The 19,801-nt window shown below is 40.1% G+C and overlaps 1 protein-coding gene across 6 annotated transcripts in view; it reads left to right on the top strand.

The window, feature by feature from the left end:
* Positions 1–19,801, top strand: part of PRDM2 (PR/SET domain 2) — a 129,743-nt gene that overhangs the window by 24,778 nt on the left and 85,164 nt on the right. For all 6 annotated transcript variants that reach the window (XM_034955791.3, XM_034955733.3, XM_034955757.4 and 3 more), the window contains 2 exons: positions 10,795–10,912; positions 12,589–12,692. In XM_034955791.3, the coding sequence (XP_034811682.3) occupies positions 10,795–10,912; positions 12,589–12,692 (222 nt within the window). The remainder of the gene's footprint in view (positions 1–10,794; positions 10,913–12,588; positions 12,693–19,801) is intronic.

Genomic DNA, 19,801 nt, shown 5'->3' with positions numbered 1-19,801 from the left:
AAAAATAAAAACATGAGTATGTGTTGACCATGTAAGATGGTACATGCAGCTTTATGTAACAGCAGCCAATGCCAATGTTATGCTGTAGAGCAGAGTTACCTTGCTGATTACAGTCAACGTTTGTCTAAAGAGTATGGAGAGAAGGGCTGGGTAGGGAGAGTGGAGGAGGTTGGTTCTGTGGTTCACGTACCTGGAGCAGACCTGAGGAGGGTGGAGTAAATGGTCAAAGAAGTGTGGGCTCAGCTCTGGGGTCGCCAGAAGGACAGAGGAGACTTTGCCAGTGAGGTGGGGAACCTTTGGAGGGTTTTGAGGAGAGGGCTGTTAGAGTTGAGTTAAAAAATTCTTAATAAATACAAATAATGAAACTATTCTACAGGGCAGAATCAGGACTTGGTTACTGGTTGAAAATAATAATAATAAAAAATAGTAACTTACCGTGTTTCGTATATGTCAGGCACTAGCCTAAGTGCTTTCCGTTCAGTAAGTCTTTTACTATTGACTGCAACCACATGGGCTGGGCACCATTACTATCCCTATTTAACAGATAAGAAAGTGAATACAATCGGAAATATTTTCTTGTGCATTAAAGTTTCATTTTAACATGATTTAAAGATGAGAATTTAGGATTTATTGACCTGTTATTTGACTTTAAAACTCAACTTTGAGGTATAATCTGCATACAGTAAAAGGTAACTGTTTTAACTGTATAGTACAGGTTTCACACCCGTGTAACTATCACCGCTGTCGAGTCATAGGACATGTCTGTCACCCCAAAAAGTTCTTTTCTACTGCTCTGAAGTTAGTCTTTCCCTGCCCAAGGTCACTACTGATCGGCTTTCTGTTCCTACACATTGGTTTTTCCTATTCTGGGGTTTCATAGGAGTGGAATACATATAGTCCTTGCCCTTTGGTGTTTGTCTCATTTTGGTCTTTATACTGTTTCTGAGATTCAGCCATATCGTTGCATGTATCAGTAGTTCATTTCTTTACAGGAGCTGTTTTATGGGAGACCATCTGACCATGTAGATATGTCTATTCATAATCTTAACTCCAAAGAGTTAGCGAAACCCTGGGATGGCTTTCTATCTTTCATCTTAGTTATCTCTCCCCCTTTTTTCTAATTCTAAAAATATATATGATATAAAAAGTTGAAACCACTTTCACTGTTTTATCATATTCTTAATATAGAAGTATATTTTTTATAGATAATTATAAATATGAATCTGATTTTTTCACTTTAAAAAAAGACTTCTAAGTAAGGTGGTTGCTATCTGTTTTGACTTAAACCTCAATTAATAAATGTGTAGTTTAGGAAATTAGCATGTTGAATGAATAGTGGTAGCACTTGAAATCTCATTTTGAATCATGTATTCTACTAGATAAATTAGCAAATTTTAGAAAATCTGGGACCTTGTCTTTCTGAATGAAAATATTATTTGTGAAATTCAAAAAAAAATTAACAACCTGAATAGCATTTCCTTAAGTCACTGGAATGAGCTTGTGGCAAGAAGCCTTTCCTCTTATGTTAGGATAGTAACACTTCGGCAGAGAAAAAAGCTGTGGGACTGTTTTTCTCTGCCTCTCCTTTGATGCCCTCTAACTCACTCTCCTTAGTCAGTTCTGGCAATGTCATTCCAGCTGTGTGACCTTGGGCAAGTCCTCGGCTTATTCGTGTTCACTTTCTTATCTGTTAAATGGGGACAGTAATGGTGCCCACCCCGTGTGGTTGCAGTCAATAGTAAATGAGTTTCTAGATGTAAAGCCCTTAGGCTAGTGCCTGACATAGGAAACACCGTAAATTATTATTTATTACTGTTATTTTTCAGCCGGTAACCATGTCCTGATTCTGTCCTGTAAAATAATTTAATTACTATTACTGCTTGAATTCAGACCCAAACATCCCTTCTCTGGGCTATTACAGAAAGCTCCTGATTGATTTCCTCGCCAACAGTTTTCCTCCCTATGGGACCATTCTCCATAGGCCTTACAGAACATGCAGCTCACCATCTGGGAAATCAGAAAAGCCAGCGGTCGTTGCAAGTTGTTGGGAATGTTTTCGTGGAGGAGCTGGGATTTGAACTTGACCTGGAAGGATGTGGAGGATATTGATCGTCAGAAGAATTGAGGGCCAGGTGAAAGCCTAAATTGAGAAAGGCCCAGAGTAGCAAGGGGACCTAATGTGGTGAGGGTAGGAGGGGCCAGAGGGTGTGCCAGGAACCCAGATGCCTGTAGGGGCCAGGGATGACCTGTAACAGTAAAATGGGGATTTTTCTGTGATTTCTTCCAATATAATTTTTTTTTTTTAAATCCATGGGTAGACCGAACAAACCCCATCTGAGATGAAAGGCTGTAGCCCACAGTTTGTTGCTTTGGATGAAGATAGTTTGAGAAGTTAAAACTCAGTCTCACCAGTAACAGCCTCAGTGGGAGGCAGTAGAAAGCTCCTTCTCCTGCTTACCAACCCCCTGTCCCCATCCTCAACCGTTCCCATTCTGTATTAGAATCTTCTGGACAAGAGGAGGGGATGAGCCCTCAGGTGACTTATTTTCTTTGCTTCTCTTGAACGTTGACAGTCTCTAAAGCCAGCAGACCAACGACTAGATTTTATTTAGAAAGTTTAAAAAGCGTTTTGAATCAGATACTTTGTAGACTGCTTATTCAAGAAGACAAAAGGTTCAGAGAAGTTGAATGTAGAGTAGCCTAGATGCCAGAAAGCCTCACCCCATCTCGTCACTCTCCTGCCCAAACCCTCTTGTGTCATCCCACCGCTCTCTGAATTGAGTCCAGCTCTTTGCCCTGCCTTGGTTTTGCATGTTCCAGTGGTGGCTGCCTCTGCTTTCTTCCCGGCTCTATTCTGGTGCAGCCGTGGTGGCCTCTTTTTATTCCTGAACAGCCCAGGCCCCTTCTCTCCTTGACATGTTTGCCTGGACTGCTCAGTTCTTAATACATGACTCATTTTCATCTCTCAAGTCCAAGTCCCTGTGTGACATCTTCTCTGAGAGGCCTCCCCCTGCCATCCTAACTAAAGCACTGCACTGTCCCCTCCTTATCTCTCCTACATCACTCTTTAGGTCACTGAGACGTTGAACACCCCTAGTCTGCCACATTAGCTTGGGGTGCAGGTGGGCAGGACCTGCCCCTTCTCTTGGTTGCTGCGTTCCCCAGGTAGCGCTGCTCCAGCACACGGACACTTGCTGCTAATATGTGCAGGATGATTGGAGATTCCTGAATAACTTCAGGTTGGAAGATGTCAGTGGCAATGGGAACTGGAGAAAGGAATTGGACGTGACAGATTTTGAAGGATCAGCAGCAGGGTTTGGCTCTGTTGACCACCCTCACTTCCTGGAGTCTTCCCCAGCTTTGGTGATGCCATGTGCTTGGTGCCTCTTTGGCTCTGCGATGACTTCTAGGACTGGGACTCATTTGCTGTGCTTCTTCTTCCGTTTCATTCTTTGATAAGGGCATTCTGAGGGCTTTGTTTTCGGCTGTTCTCTCCTCTGCTTTCCATCGAGGACTCTCATCCACTTCCATGGACTCCATGGCCAGCTGGGGCTGTACTGCTCTTACAGCCATCTCTCTGTGCCCAGACCTCTGGGCAGTTGATTGCCAGGCATTTGTTTGCCCGTTCGCAGTGACCACTGCTCTGAGCTGGGCACTCTGTGCCAGGCTGTATCGAGGCGAGTAAGCACAGCCTGCCTGTCTACAGCCCTAAACTTGCCTCTCTGGAGAGGTGATTAACCAAGCCAACCAGGAAGGGCTTTCACAATACACAGGGCACACTGTTGCAAGTTGTGGAGAGTGTTGTAACAGAGCCATAGGGGAAATCCTACTAGGTTAGGATAGTGGGGACTAGCTTCTAGGAGGCTAAAGTGTTCTCTGGGTAGAGCCCAGGCCTGGAATACAAATGCAAATTGGCCCCTTTTGGTAACCTCACCTTGCTGGGGTCTCAGCTTCACCACCCTGGGGTTTAAAGTATTGGGAACTTTCTTCTGCTTTTTTCTCCATTTCCTGCAGGAGCCTAAACGGGCATTGACAGTAAGTTGTTGTGTTTATTAATACTCTGAAGCCATTGCAACTTATCTCAGTTTATTCTGGTATATTTTGCTTTTTCTCCTTTAGAGATTAGCAGTGAAACCCTTCAAATGATAAAGACTCTTGTGCCTGTTTGGGGAAAGCAAATGTCACAGCCATGTTTTGTCCCTAACTTTGCATACTTGACACTGCTCACACTCTTTTCACATGTACATTGATGTAGAAAGTTATAGAAATTCCTTTTCATGGCTTTTTTTTTTTTTTTTTTTGAGACAGGCTCACTCTGTCCCCAGGCTGGAGTGCAGTGGCACGATCTCGGCTCACTGCAACCTCCGCCTCCCAGGTTCAAGCGATTCTCCTGCCTCAGCCTCCCGAGTAGCTGAGACTACAGGCAGGCACCACCATACTCAGCTAATTTTTGTATTTTTAGTAGAGACGGGGTTTCACCATGTTGGCCAGGATGGTCTCGATCTCCTGACCTCGCGATCCACCCATCTCAACCTCCCAAAGTTCATGGCTTATTTTTAAGGGAAAATGTATAAAACAAAGTATGGAAGAAAAAGATATTGCAGGGCATAAAGGGAGAAAAAGGAAGGAGGAGGAAGAGGGGAGAAAGCTTATAGTTGTAACGCTTGTAGTTTTTAATGTTAACAGTTGTACTCAGGAAGTGGGGGAGGTGCCCAGGAAGGGGAGAACGTAGGACATGAATGTTTGGATTAAGCCCCCCTGCCTCCCTCCACTCTTGTAGGTTTGGTCTCTAGGAGTCGGTCCTGTCTTCTTAGCCCTGAGAGGGGAGGTACGATGGAAGACTGGAGGCGGTCTTAGTGCAGCAGCAGCTTGAGCTTTTTGATGATGTTTGTTGTATCTATGGATGTTTACCATATTGGAAATTATAACAAAGTATTTTGAAATAGTTATAGATCCACGTGAAGTTATAAGAATAGTGTAGAGAGTCCTATGTACTCTATTTATTTTTGAGAAGGAGTCTTGCTCTATCCCCCGGGCTGGAGTGCAGTGGCATAACCTCGGCTCACTGCAACTTCCGCCTCCCGGGTTCAAGTGATTCACCTGCCTCAGCCTCCTGAGTAGCTGGGATTACAGGCGTGCGCCACCACGCCCGGCTAGTTTTTGTTTTTTTAGTAGAGATAGGTTTTTACCATGTTGGCCAGGTTGGTCTTGAACTCCTGACCTCAAGTGATCTGCCTGCCTCGGCCTCCCAAAGTGCTGGGATTACAGGCATGAGCCACTGCGCCCGGCCCAAGTCCTGTGTACTCTTTACCCAGCCTTTTCTAGCAGTAACATCTTACAAAGCTTTAGTACAATATGAAAGCTAGGAAATTGATTTGGTATAATAATGCTAGTTAGACTACAGGCCTTATTCATAAATCAGAAAAATTTAAAACATAAGATTAAACAATCACACATTTCATAAGCCACCAGAATGATGACATTTTCACACATGATAGCCTCCAGAAAACTCCACTCTACACATCTGAGAGTGAAAAAGGCAGACAACATCTTAGTGTTGTTATAGCAATAGCTCTGACCTTGTGGGCCCCAGAAAGGGAATTCTCAGGTGTCAGGTTTGAGACCCCACTGGGTTGGTGGTTAGAATGTAGACTCTGGAATCTGTCTGGATTTTATCTTGGCTCCACTACTTCAAAACTGTGTAGCTTGGGAAAGTTACTCAGCAGGGCTGCTCTGTGGCATAGTATTTGAGAATCCAGACCCTGAAGCGAGATTGTCTGGATTGAAATTACCTAGCTCTGCCACCTGCTGGCTGTGACTATGGGCAAAGTTTAGTTTCATCTGTAACATGGAGATCATAGAAGTGCCTATAGCAATTGGTAGTGTGCAGATTAAATGAGGTGATAAGTGCTTACAATTGTATCTGACACATCTCGAACGCTCCATCTGTGTTAGTTGTGATTGTTACTGTTGTGATGATTAAATGAGGTAATGCATGTAAAGTGCTTAGCACAGATCTTGGCCCAGAGGATGGAATAAATGTTATATTCCCTAAGCTTCTCACCCCGTCCAGCATGGAAAGGTCATCCTGGGTCAGAGAAAATGTATCAGGAAAGCAGTAGAAGGGCCCTTCAGAGGCTCCCCAGCAAGGTCAAAACTCGTGAATCAAAATCTCTCCAAGGTTTCTTGTCTCAGGGAGCAGGAACAGAGAAGTTCTTCCTCTAGCCAGTGGGCTTCATGAGGAGGGGGTCCTTGATCCTTACCACCTAGCATGGTGCTAGCTCTGAGCAGACACTCAGGGAGTATGTGTTAATGACTGATGGATGGGCTGAATGAAGGAGAGAGGCTTTGGCGATTAATTGGGGGAAGAGAAGCGAGTAGTGACTTTCTTTGAGTTTGAGGTAGGAAGTTGGAAACATCGGATTAATGAGATCAATTAATAGTTAATAACTAAATGACATTAAATTGACTTAAATTTAACACGTTAAATTTAATACATACTGTTCCAGATCTGTTCATTGATACATGTTTAAAGACTGTACTTCATTAAGCAGTCAAATAATGAGTCCTCATTGAGGTCAGCTAATAGGGAAGCAGAGAAGTTCTTTAGCTTCTTTCATATCACAGTGATCAGTGTTAAAAACCCATGAGACAGGAACATACTTCTATTCAGGGGCAGCAAGGACGGGGCATACTGGGAGACGCCAGCAGCTGGGGTGCCTTGCGGAGCTTGCGATCTGCTCTCTGCTCTCTGCTTGATGACTTCTACTCTGCTTATTCTGGGTAGACAAGTGAATGGCGATGAGTGTTTCTCAGAAGCCTTACCCCTGCCTGCCCCTCCGGCCTCAGTTCTAGCTGCTTCTCCTACCTTCTCTGCTCTGGACACATGGGTCTTTTTGCCTGGATACTGCGTTTCCTCTTAATTTGTGATTTGGTCCTGGCTGTTTTCTTTTCCTGACATGTTTCCCCAATATTGTCACAGATTCCCTTTCTACTTCTAGAGAGGCCTCAGCATTCTGTCTGAAGAGGCATCCCCATCCCTACTCCATGACTGTGTTCCTTTTTTTTTTGAGACGGTCTGTCAGCCAGGCTGGAGTGCAGTGGCACGATCTCGGCTCATTGCAACCTCCACCTTCCGGGCTCAAGCAATTCTCTTGCTTCAGCCTCCTGAGTAGCTGGGATTACAGGCATGAGCCACCACGCTCAGCTAATTTTTGTATTTTTAGTAGAGACGGGGTTTCACCATCTTGGCCAGGCTGGTCTCGAACTCCTGACCTCAGGTAATCTGCCCGCCTTGACCTTCCAAAGTGCTGGGATTACAGGCGTGAGCCACCACGCCCGGCGTTCCCCTCTTTTTTTTCATTCGCCACTGATCAGAAGGCATGTGTCCCCTTTTTTGTGCTTGAGTTTTCTACAGGGCATCAGCCATTGTATGTATGTGTTTAATTTTGTCTCTATTTCTTACCAGAGTGATGCCTTGTTGAGGCAAGCGTGCTGCCTAGAACTTTGCCTGGCCTGTAGCAGGGATTTGGAAATATAGAAATAAATAAATAGAGTAGATGGTGCAACTTATTTTAGACAAGATCAATCTGGGAAATAGTGCCAGGATCAAATTGTGATTCTTTAGTGTAAGAATCAAGATGAACCTGTTTAGATAGGATATTACATCTTATTCTGTCAGGATATGTACCAAGAAGAGATCCCAGTTTATGAGTATGTGGGGGAGAGAATTTTTTGAAAACATTCCTTTGTTCCTAAGGTTCACTTGTACATTGGTTGCTTGGAATTAATGGCATACCACATTTTCTAAAAAAGGATTCTTATATTGATCCAGAAGAATACCTACCTCAATTTCAAGAAATTCAGGCACATGTGGAGGAGATACTTCCTGATACATGACCCAGCTCTTTCATTTATTTCTATCCCTCCTTTTTAAAAAAAGCTTTAAGTTAGCTGACAAAGAGCCATGTACTCATTCAAGTATTTAAGTGACAACAAACATTTGAAATCTACTGCTAAGCTGGGGGAACACAACACTGAATAAGATAGACACCATCTGTCTTCACTGCAGTCTCACAGAGGAGGCACACAGTAAACACACAGCTATACAAATAAGCATTTAAAATTGTGGTAAGAGCTGTGAAGGAGAACCAAGGAAGAAAAGAGGGTGGTTCTATTTCGGAAGTCCAGCCCATGAGTCTACCTTCTACTTCTCAAATCATTGATTTTCTAGAAATGTTCTAGGCAGTTTGCAGCCATAGCCACGGCCATGGAGAGTCCAGCGGGGCTATGGGGAAGAAGGGAGGGAGGGCCCTGGGGCTGCCCAGCGTCTGGGTTGTGCTGCTGTGAACTGAGGTGCTCCTGTTGTAGTTCGGTCTTTTTGTAATGTGAAGGATACGACAATAACAGAAAAAGCTATCCTCTGCTGGGTGTATGAGTCCAAAAGGAAAACCAATGGGTCTAGTGGGACAAGATGTGGAATAAAGGAGTAATTTAAAAGAAAAAAAAAAAACAAAAAATAATGGGTTGACTTAAAACAGATAAACAAATGCATAGGATTTTTTGGTATTTCTTTTTCCCATGGCATCTCTGCTGAGGTCCTTCATGTTCTCGGGCGCTTCAGAAATTTTAATACATGTGATCTCTAACTTGTACTCAAGTTACACATTTCTTGTGGGAGTGACCATTCCTGCCTTAAGCACCATCTCCTGCTGACATTTCCATGGAAATCTGGAAGTTTTAGGTCAGAGGTTCTTAGATGATATTCCAAGCAGAATCTTAAGTGAAAACTCCTTGATGATTAGGACTGACTGTAGGCACTTGAATCAGACAGATATTCAGATCCAGGCTTTGAGCCCTTTAAGCAATGTCTCTAAGCTCTAATTCCCTGCTCTGTGTGGAGAGGGGGAGACGCTGATAATACCTGTCTCTTGGACTATTTGGAGTACATTCTACCCAGCATGTAAGACAGCACAGTGCCTTGAGCGAGGAAGTTCTCAGTAAATATGAAGTTGTCATTAGAATTACTGTGAAAGTGCCTGGAAGTATCCGTTTAGGTTAGCAGACACGGTGACTTTTCAAAGCGGCTGTGCTCCTGGGGAGGATAAATGGTGCTGAGTGTTTGCCTAGGGTCCCAGCTGAGACGGAAGAAGAAAATCCCCTTTTACTTTACTAAATGGCCAGTGCTGATAGGACATCACTCTGGCTAATATTTGTTAATGTCACTTACTTTATCAGTGTTATGAAATAATCATTATGTAGCTTAGGATGCCAATGCCAACTATCAGTGTAATACCTTTTCCCTCTTTGGAAATAAATTGTTCACATTTCCAAAAATCCAGCTTATAGATTAAGAATTTAAAAATGGGGACACTATATTTAGAAGTGAAAAATGTCTATGGTTAATTTATTCACACTTTAGCTAATTAAAAGTACCATAAGACCATTTTCTGGGGCTAATTGGCTATCTTATGTTTTGGAAAATGTTTCAGGGATATTGTTGGGACAAAGGTGTAAATCAAGCAGGAACAAAGCATTTGTGTGTCTGAAATGGAGGCTCAGTTGGCTCGGCTCTGCACGAGAGACAAACCTGTCTCTAGATGCCCTCTCTTGGGCTCTCGAGCTTGAAGCAGGCCAGAGAGTAGATGACCATGTTTATAATGACTGTGAGATTTATTTCTCTTGAAGTAGACTGTTGATAATTAATAAGCCAAAAATTGAAATGCTGAGAGTATGCCAGTTTGGATGATATTCTTTTCTTGGTACATATATTCTTGAAGACGACAAGAGCTTCCTGGTTGTGGGAAAAATTAATCTTTTTTGTTTGGGGTTTACTTTTGCCTGTGTTGGTTCATTTAAAAGTCCTGGAGAAGTGTTTCCCTGTGCAGTGAAATGAAACACACTCAGACTACAAAGCCTATCATTCTTAGCAGTGCCATGATATGCACATCAGCTCCGTAGGATATATGGTGTACTGGTTACTAGACCCTTGGTGTTCCTTTGATTTGAAAGTTAATGAGAAAATAACAGTCATATTCTCCCAGTTGGCTCAAATCTCTCCGTTCCTTACATACATATCTAATAGTAATCTTTTCTTAAGATTATGATGAATTCCAGCCTAAACTTTGATAAATAATTAAAAAAAATTCTCTGTTTCTTAGCAACTCTGTGATATCCTGGTGACTTTGCTGTTTAGTGACTTGGTAAACAGTGGTAAATTACTGTTTCCTGGAAAGGTGGCACTTGCAGTAAGGGACCACAATAAGTTGTCGTGTTTTGGGGTGGAATATTCAAGCCCCATCCAGTTAGGGGTTGTTGCTGGAGGGCAACATGGGTGGGGCAGGGTTGGAGGGCCCCAGTAGCCTTTGTGGTGTGTGCTGAAAGCATTCATTGAAGTGGGCAGTGTTGGTTTTTATTTTTTAAATGTGCTAAGGTACTGATGGTAGCCTTTGATTTAGAAGTAAGCTTATGCTATATTTTGCTGCCAGATTCTATTTGTGTTTAAAGCAGTGTGGTGGCAGAGATGATCATATTTTGGAAATGGCCACAGGTGGCTGGAACAAAATAGAGTAACACAGACATGCTTGAAGGTTGCAGTGGTTTCCTTTGGACAGTTACAAACAAGCATCAGAGCAGCTCCTCAAATGCTTGACATCATCGTTTTGGTCTGTCTTGCCAGCTTCAGGTTTCGGTTACATTTTTGCATACTTGCTTATTGAACCAGAAAAAAAAAAAAAACCCCATGATTTGAGTTTTCTTTCTTTTGCTGTGATCCTTCTATTTCTTGACTTGCAGAACACTACTGAGCCTGTGGCGGCCACCGAGACCCTGGCTGAGGTACCCGAACATGTGCTGCGAGGACTTCCGGAGGAAGTGAGGCTTTTCCCTTCTGCTGTTGACAAGACCCGGATTGGTGAGTGCTCCTCCTGTCACGGAGCAAGTCAGGCAGTAAAGAGCAGGTGGCAGTGAGGCTTCCTGCAGGGGCATGTCAGGTAGGGAGCGCACCATAAAAGCAGCAGTTTACCCTTGACTTAGAAGATTATATGGTGTTGATGCATTTTCTAGTCAAGAATCCAGGTTGGACATGGGTTGTAAAAATAAAACCAGGAACACACAAACAGACACACACACAAACACACACACACACACACACACGTAGGTCCCATCCCTCTTGCCCGAGTGTCCTCCTCCTCTGAGTCTCCTGCTGAGCCTCACCCCACAGAACGTGTTGTTCCCTTCTCTCTGATTTCACCATGAGGAGCATGATTGTACCATTATATTCACTTCATTGTTTTGTAATATTTTTACACTTGGCCCTGTTATTGCTTGTGAGTGCCTTTATTTCTTATGTATCTTTGTGCCTCCAGTACCAGATACTTTGTGGACCCTCAGTAGATACTTGAATGAATGACATGCTGTGAGTGTATCTAAATTCTTCTGGCTGGGATTTCTCCTTGAATACAAACCAGGCGCGTGTGTGTTTGGTTTTTATGTGGCCTAATCTTTAGACAGAAGCTAAGGAAGTAAATTGTAAAACTTTAGTCAAAATACAGTCTTGGAATATATCATATTTATATCCCTGTTTCTTTTTTTTAGATGTACTTCCGATATTCCAATTTATATGTACATATGTATGAAAAAATTTTAATACATGCTTTTAAAAATTCTCATTGGAAACTTATTCATTGAGCAGTTTGAACATATTGTTCAAATGAAAGTGGTTGATTTTATAGCTCAACTGATGTTGACTTACATAGCGGACTTACAGAGAAGTGGAATTTGTACATCCTAGCAGGATAGGACTGGCCCAGCCTTTACCCCCCATTCTGTATATGAGGAAACTGAAGCCAAAAGGTGAGGGAACCGATCTAAAGTGATGCTGTGTGCCAGTTCCTTGACTGCTGGGCCAGACTCCTGCCATTTTACTGTCTGCTTGCTCATTATATCGCTTTCCGTTATGGTCAGTGCATAGTAAATAGAAACAACCCTAAGAATACTGTGGATGAACAGCTATTTTGGCTGTTAGAAACTCTGAAAAGTGAGCCGTTCCAGTAGCTAAGTTTTCAGGAAGCTTAGTTAGGCAGGAAAGGGTTTTCTACTTTAAGCAAATGGACTTCAAAACTATTTATTCATAAAACTATATTTCTAACCCTTTATAAGAACAAGTCAGGTTCATTAGAGACAATTTGAACTTTATAAACAAGCAGACAGAGGAGTTTAAAAATCAGTTGTAGTTTCACTCCATTCCAATATTTTTTCTCTTCAGTTGTTGTGACTGTGTTATTCAAGTATTTGTGATCCTACCGTACGGGTAGTGTTACATGTAAAACATTTTAAAAGTATATAAAACATTTTTTTCTAATTGTAAAACAATATAGGTTCTTTATAGAACAGAAGAGTATAAAGAAGAAAAATAAAAATCCCCATTGAGGACTTGACTTAATTTAACTTGGTCTTAGGCTATTTTAACATTAGCTTGATTTAGGCAGTCTAGCCTTTTAACTGTTTTGTGAAACTTAATCGATTTTAATGGTTTCAATCTTTAAAATAACTATGATACATTATAAAAATACTGATTTTATTTTCTAGGTGTCTGGGCCACTAAACCAATTTTAAAAGGCAAAAAATTTGGGCCATTTGTTGGTGATAAGAAAAAAAGATCTCAGGTTAAGAATAATGTATACATGTGGGAGGTAAGAAGTAATTCTGATTCTTTGTTTTTCAGAGTTTTATGAAATAATTATTCTGTTCTCTCAGAATTTGACATTTTGAATTTAAAACAATCATTTTAATGTGTTCTTTAAAGTCAAGAATATTTTTATTAAAGAGAAAATGTGTTTCCCTGGATACAGACTGCTATTTATATATGCTTTTGTATTTTGAAACTGCTTGGCTGTCCTCAACAATAAATGTCAAATCCATGTTTTACATTGCCGTGTCCAGGGTGTTTTGCTTTGCAACTAAGACCGTGACTTCCTGTTTGATGGTTTGTCACTTCACAGGCCGCCACATAAACCCCATAAAAGACACTCTATGGTGGCTGCAAAGAAAGCACTGTTAGGTTCTTCTCTATATTTTAGAAAGTAATTTCTATGTTGCTAGGATATTCAGTTGGATATATTTAGCATATGGCACATATATAGAGCTTGTAATTTTTCAGGAGTTTTTCATCTATTAATTTCATGTTTTCCCAGCAATTCTGGAAGACAGCAGGGCATCTGCACACTCCTTTGAGAGGAGAAGCAGTCAGGAGACAGAGCTGAGCTCTCCTTCCCTGGGGGGCTCCACCCGGGAGGCCTGTAGATGCAGAACTAGAATGCATCTCTCCTGCCTCACTGGGAGGCAGTTAAGGTTTTCATTGCATTGCCTGAGTTCAAATCCTACCTCTAGCTTCATGACTTGGAGCAGGGGACATAACCTCTGGGCTAGAAAACCCTCAATTAAAAAAATAGAGATAGAAGATATCTCCTAGGATAGTTGTGAAGATAAAATTTGTCATTGTTGCTTTTGTTGTTCCCTGGGGTATTGCGTAGGAATTCAGCATTTGTGATGAATTTAGTTCAAGTCAGTGCCCCCTGGAAGCCCCCCTGAGTTCTTAAAGGAGCTCCATGGTGTGACTCCTTTTCAAAACAAGTTAAGTTTTTGGATGATGAGAAAAAGCATTCCTGTCAGATTGTCTGAAACTGAATCACATCTCTTTTTTCACACATTAACATATAAAAGCCTAAAAATAAAGTATGGCTAGGAAGTGTGTGGACACTTTTCATCAAGAAGTTCTGTGGCATTTGTATGGTTGAGGTATGCTGCTATTTTTCTTTATGCTCTAAGCTGTTTCCCAACTTGAAAAATCTGACAGTTTCTCCCAATAATTTTGAGTTATTTGTTTCTTATGAATTTGTTATAATGTATCTTCTGACTATTAACGGGGGGGTGTCTTAGGAAATGAGGATTTACCACAAGAGTCATTGCATTCTGTTATTTCACCACTTTTGAGGTGTAAGAGTTCTGTATTTGTAGAAAAACTGCCCGGCCAAAAAATGTGAATTACTAAAGATAATGCCTGCATGATTAAAAATGTCTTGACCACAAAATTATGCTCCCAAATAAACTGCATTTTTAATTTTAGATGTTTCCCAAGGGAAACTAACAAATTGGCTCACCAGGTTTAACACTACGTTTAGTGAGAATAATGTCAAGGAACCAGAAACTGCTTTCTCTAGTGCTGTGTTTATAACACTAATCTTGAACAAATGCCATCAATATTAAACTTAAGTTAGTAGTACCTATTTTATCCCATGTAACAACTTGATGTTGTTGGGCATATTGTATAATTTATTAATAGTGCTTTTTGTACATTAAGCTTCATTTGCATTGAGATTCATACATAGTATGACTTGATAGTTGTTGAAAATTTGGAACCATGACTTATTAGAATTTCTTCTATAAACCTGTTAACATCCCATTATTAATGTAAGATACTTCTTATATACTGTACTACTAGAGTTTGCAAATCCTTGATAAGAATCCTAGTTCTTATCAAGGGTGGCTTTTGTCTTCCTGCAATTAAAAAAAATCTCATTCAAGTAGTTCTGACTACAAAATATACATTTGATATAGAAACCTGTAAGCCTTTTGCTCTGTTAAAATAAAAGTGAATAGTTATGACATACATGTATAAGTATGTATATGGCAAAGGAAGTATCAATTATAATGTAAATATTTCTTAGAAGAAAACGACATTGAGGTAAGACTTAGTAGTTTCCTACTAAGTTATTCCAACTCTGCTCTTACCCTCAGACCTGCATCAGAATGCCTTGTATTAATGTAACAGAAATGGCTTATCATCAGAATCTCATCTTGGCATTTGTTCTTCCATCAAAGCCCCTAAGACCAGCTTATCTTTTAGCAGCAGGGTCTTAGACCCCAGCCAGAATTCCATTTTAAAGCTAATCTAAGACAAAGTGTTAAATTGCTCTCCTTGAGCCCTTGATTATCTAACCCAGTCTTAAGTCCTCTAAGCTTTCACTGAAAACATTCTGTTAAATCAGAAATAACAGGAGAGAAACAGTAGAGTATCCTCAGGGTGAATGCACAAAATAGGTTCTCACAAGAAGAGAGCATTCTTCGATGAGTTTCTGGCAGGGAGCCGCTAGCTAGCTGGCGCTCGGGACTTGGTGTTTTCGTTCTCTTGACTCTCCCCATCCGCACTGAGTAATCTGCCATATTTTAAAACCACCTCTGATAAAAGCCTTTTAGATGTACTTTTATGGGATTCAAATTGCTTCTAATTAACAGAACTTTAGAATTGCTTGGGTAAGAATTATTTTAGTAAGCTTTTTTTTTCTTTTCTTCTTTGTCTTTCAAATACACTTAGTTGTTTTTGGAGCAGTTTTAGGTTCATGGCAAAATTGAGCAGACAGTACAGATAGTTCCCAAATACTCGCTGTCCCCACACATGCACTGCCTTCCCCATTATCAACATCCTACAGCAGAGCGGGGCATTGGTCAGCCCATGAACCTGCACTGACATATCATTATTACCCAAAGTCCATAGTTTACATTAGCGGTCACTGTTTCTGTTATATGTTCTAATAAATCTTTTAAAATTTAAAATTAATACATGCTCACTGCAACATAATAGAAACAACACAGAAAAATATATACAAGAACATAAAAATCATTGAAACTCCTACCATCCAGGCGCAACCACTGTGAACATCTTCCTGAACATTCTTTTAACTCCCTGCTTCGCGGCTTCTCTATTTTCAGCCTCACACATCCACTGGTACATTTACAACCTATATGTAGAAATTGATTCAATTGAGATCAAACAGCACATGCAGTTTTTAATGCTTTTTTATTCTTTCAGTATCTTGTGGACATATCTATGTCTACTACTTATTTACGTTATTGTTTGTTTGTTTCTTTTTTTTTTTTGAGACAAGGTCTTGCTCTGTCACCCAGGCTGAAATGCAGTGGCATGTTCACAGCTCATCCTCTGCCTCCTGGGCCCAAGTGATCTTCCTGCCTCAGCCTCCCGAGTAGCTGGGACAGGCCTGTGCCACTATGCCACTATGTCCAGCTAATTTTTGTATTTTTGGTAGAGATGGGGTTTCACCATGTTGCCCAGGCTGGTCTTGAACTCAGGGGCTCATGGGCTCAAGCGATCTGCCCGTCTCAGCCTTCCAAAGTGCTGGGGTTACAGGTGCGAGCCACTGCACCTGGCTTATTTACATCATTATTCCTATGCCTACCCACAATTTCATTGTATACCATTCATGATTTATTTAACTAAGCCTTATGTTGGACATTTAAATTGTTTTAATGTTTTTATGATTATAAATACTTCTTCAAAGTATAAAACTCATTGTATATAAATATGTGTTGACTTGTCTGATTATTTCCTTAAGATGAATTTCTAGAAGTATAAATGTTGTCAAAAAGTTATATACATTTTAACTTTTTATAAATTTTGCCAAACATTTTCTCTCCAGAAGGACTGTACTATTAATTATTTATACAACCACCAAGAGTATATGTTTCTTGCCAGCCTTTTAAAATCCAGTATTGTTAATCTTTTTAATATTAAATTGTTAAAAATATCTATTTTTGTAGAGGAAAACCAGTGGTCACTGCTCCTATTAATATTTACATTTTATTCATTCAGGCAACAAATTTTGAGGTCAGGAGAATAGAGGGAAGAAGTAGAATTGCATGTCAGTTAAAATTGATAGAGAAATTGTCTCTGTATAATGAGAAGACTTTAATGTAATTTTTAAAAGATATATAAACTTTTTTTATCAGTCAGCGCTGCTATGATTAAATATTAACAGGTGAGTTTTATAGTCTTCGCTATCTCAGTTCTTCTGATTTCAAATTATTTGTAAGTTAAAATTGCAGGCAAGAAGAGAAGTCAACCAGCTGATTCTGCAGAACCTTTTCTCAGAAAGTACTTTTCAGCTCTCAGTGCTGCTTTCTAGCAGTAGGGAAAGGTTTAGATCACCAGGGAAATCCAACCTGCCACCTGTTTATTACAGCGCTGGAGCTAAGAATGGTTTTTACATTTTTAAAGGGTTGGAAAAATAAAAATGTTTTGTGACATATGCAAAGCATATGAAATGCGAATTTCAGTTCATGAGTAAAGTTTTACTGGAACACAGCTCTGGTCATTCATTTAAATATTATCTATGGCTTCTTTTGCCCTATAATCACAGAGTTGAGCAGTGGTGATGGAGACCATATGGCCTGCAAAGCTGCAAATATTTGTGTGTGGCCCTTTACAGAAAGTTTGCTGAGCCCTGGTCTTGATGTGTAGGGAAGAGTAGCAGTAGGAGTGAATGTGGTGATGTCTGGTTTCAGGTTTGCTGAGAAGCTGAGTGGTTAATAGCAGTGCATAGGTTTTGAATGAAGTAATTAAAGGTGTGGGATGGCTGTAGAATTGGTTGTCATAGAAACAGATGAGCCAATTACATTCCTCTTCTCTCAGGAACTGTAGGACAGACAAGGACGTTGAAGTACAGAGAATTAAGTGATCTTTTTGAACAGGTTAACTTGTACTCAGATTGGCAGCTTGGTCTGGTGTAAAAAAAAAAAACTCTCTTTGGGAGTTTATTTATTCATTCATTTAACCCCTATTAAGCTTTTAGCACGTACCAGGCACTGTCTTAAGTTCTTGAACACCATGCTTGGCATAAAATGTTTGTGGTGTTATAAACTACTGGTAATACCTCATGGAAATTTTTATTTGTGGAATAAAGATATACTAGAAGTGACCTAGATCTTTCCACAGGCAAGAAATCTGAGTTATATGTGGCTTCATGAAGTTCCTAACAAATCTGTTAGGAACTTACCCTCATTTAAAAGTAGGAATAAAGAAAAAAAAAGATGATCTCACTTTGGTAAAAAAGTGTTTTCAGTGAAAGCCTTTTTAAAATAAGGGCCTTTTTAAAAATAATATTGTTAGAATATTAGTCCTGGAATCAGGCCAGGAGCCCATTTCTTGGTTGCTTATTCAGTCTTCTTCCTGTTAGCAAAGCCCAGAGACTCTTACACTTTTTTTGTGTTGTGGACCCTTTTGAGAATCTCCCCCGAAAGTACACAAATGCACATATGTGCACAAAATTTTGCATGTTACTTATACGGTTATGTGGGATTCTTAAACATCTGTGGTTCGTAGATAGAATTTCTGATTTAAGAGTGAAAATAAAGTATTTGTCCAGTGGCTGTTCACTGGGGGTCTACTGTGAACCAGTCAACATTTGTTGTGCATTTGTTGCTGGGAGATTTTCCAGAAACATTTGTGTAGTTGTAGTATAAAATCTAGTTAGTCTAATTTTAAGAGAGGGTCTGTTAATGCGGCTTCAAGGGCTCGAGAGGCCAAGCTATTTATTTTTTAAACTTGTATTTTAGTATCTCTATAAAAGTAACCTGTGTTTTGGGAAATGTCCTCTGACAAGTGGGCTTATTGAAATAAAATGTGCTATCACCTGTTAGATTCTCTTTTATTTCCTTATTCTAGAATTTTCAGAACATTTTAGAATACAGTGATGTATTAGAATAGTTCTTAAAAGAAGTCTCTGATCTCCTAAAGTAATCTGAGGAGTGAAGTAGTTGATACTGAAGACCCGTTTTTGTCTGTAGTCACCAGAAATTTAATTCTGTAGGATGTCAGTTTTATAATCTTCAGCAAACCCTTCAGGTATCTAATTCTGTAACTGAAACACAACTGGAATTTGAACATACCAAGAAGGTATAGTATTTTCTAGGTAGCAATGTCAATAGAATCCTTCATTTAAAAAAAAAAGGCTTTCATTGAAACACTTTTTTACCAAAGTGAGATTATCTTTTTTTTCTTTATTCCTTTTTTTTTTTTTTTTTTTCCTGAGACGGAGTCTTGCTCTGTCACCCAGGCTGGAGTGCAGTGACGCGATCTTGGCTCACTGCAAGCTCTGCCTCCCGTGTTCACGCCGTTCTCCTGCCTCAGCCTCCCCAGTAGCTGGGACTTCTGGCACCCGCCACCACGCCCGGCTAATTTTTTTGTATTTTTAGTAGAGATGGGGTTTCACCGTGTTAGCCAGGATGGTCTCAATCTCCTGACCTCGTGATTCCTCCCGTCTTGGCCTCCCAGAGTGCTGGGATTACAGGCGTGAACCACCGTGCCTGGCCTATAAATGCTTTATTCAATCATCAACGTATTGTGAATGCCTTTATGCTGATCAATGTATTTCCACAACATCTGGTTATCTTTGCTGTCTTCTAATTACAGAAATAATGCATGTTTATTGGAAAAAATTTTCAAGTATATAGGTATATCTAACAGGAAATAAATCGTGCCATATAATCTAATTAATCATTTGCACCACAGTACTTTTTAGTGTCTAAGGTTTCAGCTATATGGATGGACCATAATTTACTGAGTTAATTCCATATTGTTTTCCATTTAGCCATGAATTGGAAGCAATTTACAGTAAACCACACTTCTGTGAACATTTTTGTATATACATCTGGGTACAATTGTCCAATGATCTCATTAGAATGAATTCCTACAAGTGTATGTGCTGGTTAGTGTGTGTATATTTTAAATATATATATATATATATATATATATTTTTTTTTTTTTTTGGTCAGGTACTGCTAAATTCTTCACAAAATCAATTTGTTTTCTGTTCAGAGGTGTTTGGGGGAATATCTGTTTTTTCACACCCTTTCCTATGTTTAAGAAATTTTTTTTGTGTGCCCATTTAAAAGGTTAAAATTGTTTTGCTTTCAAGTTATTTTTTATTAACTAAGTTTAGTATTATGA

This window comes from Pan paniscus, chromosome 1 (genome assembly GCF_029289425.2).
Source record: "Pan paniscus chromosome 1, NHGRI_mPanPan1-v2.0_pri, whole genome shotgun sequence".
NCBI classification, from domain to species: Eukaryota; Metazoa; Chordata; class Mammalia; order Primates; family Hominidae; genus Pan; species Pan paniscus.
Note: the sequence above shows the minus strand (reverse complement) of the source record. Positions and strands in the feature narration are given on the sequence as shown.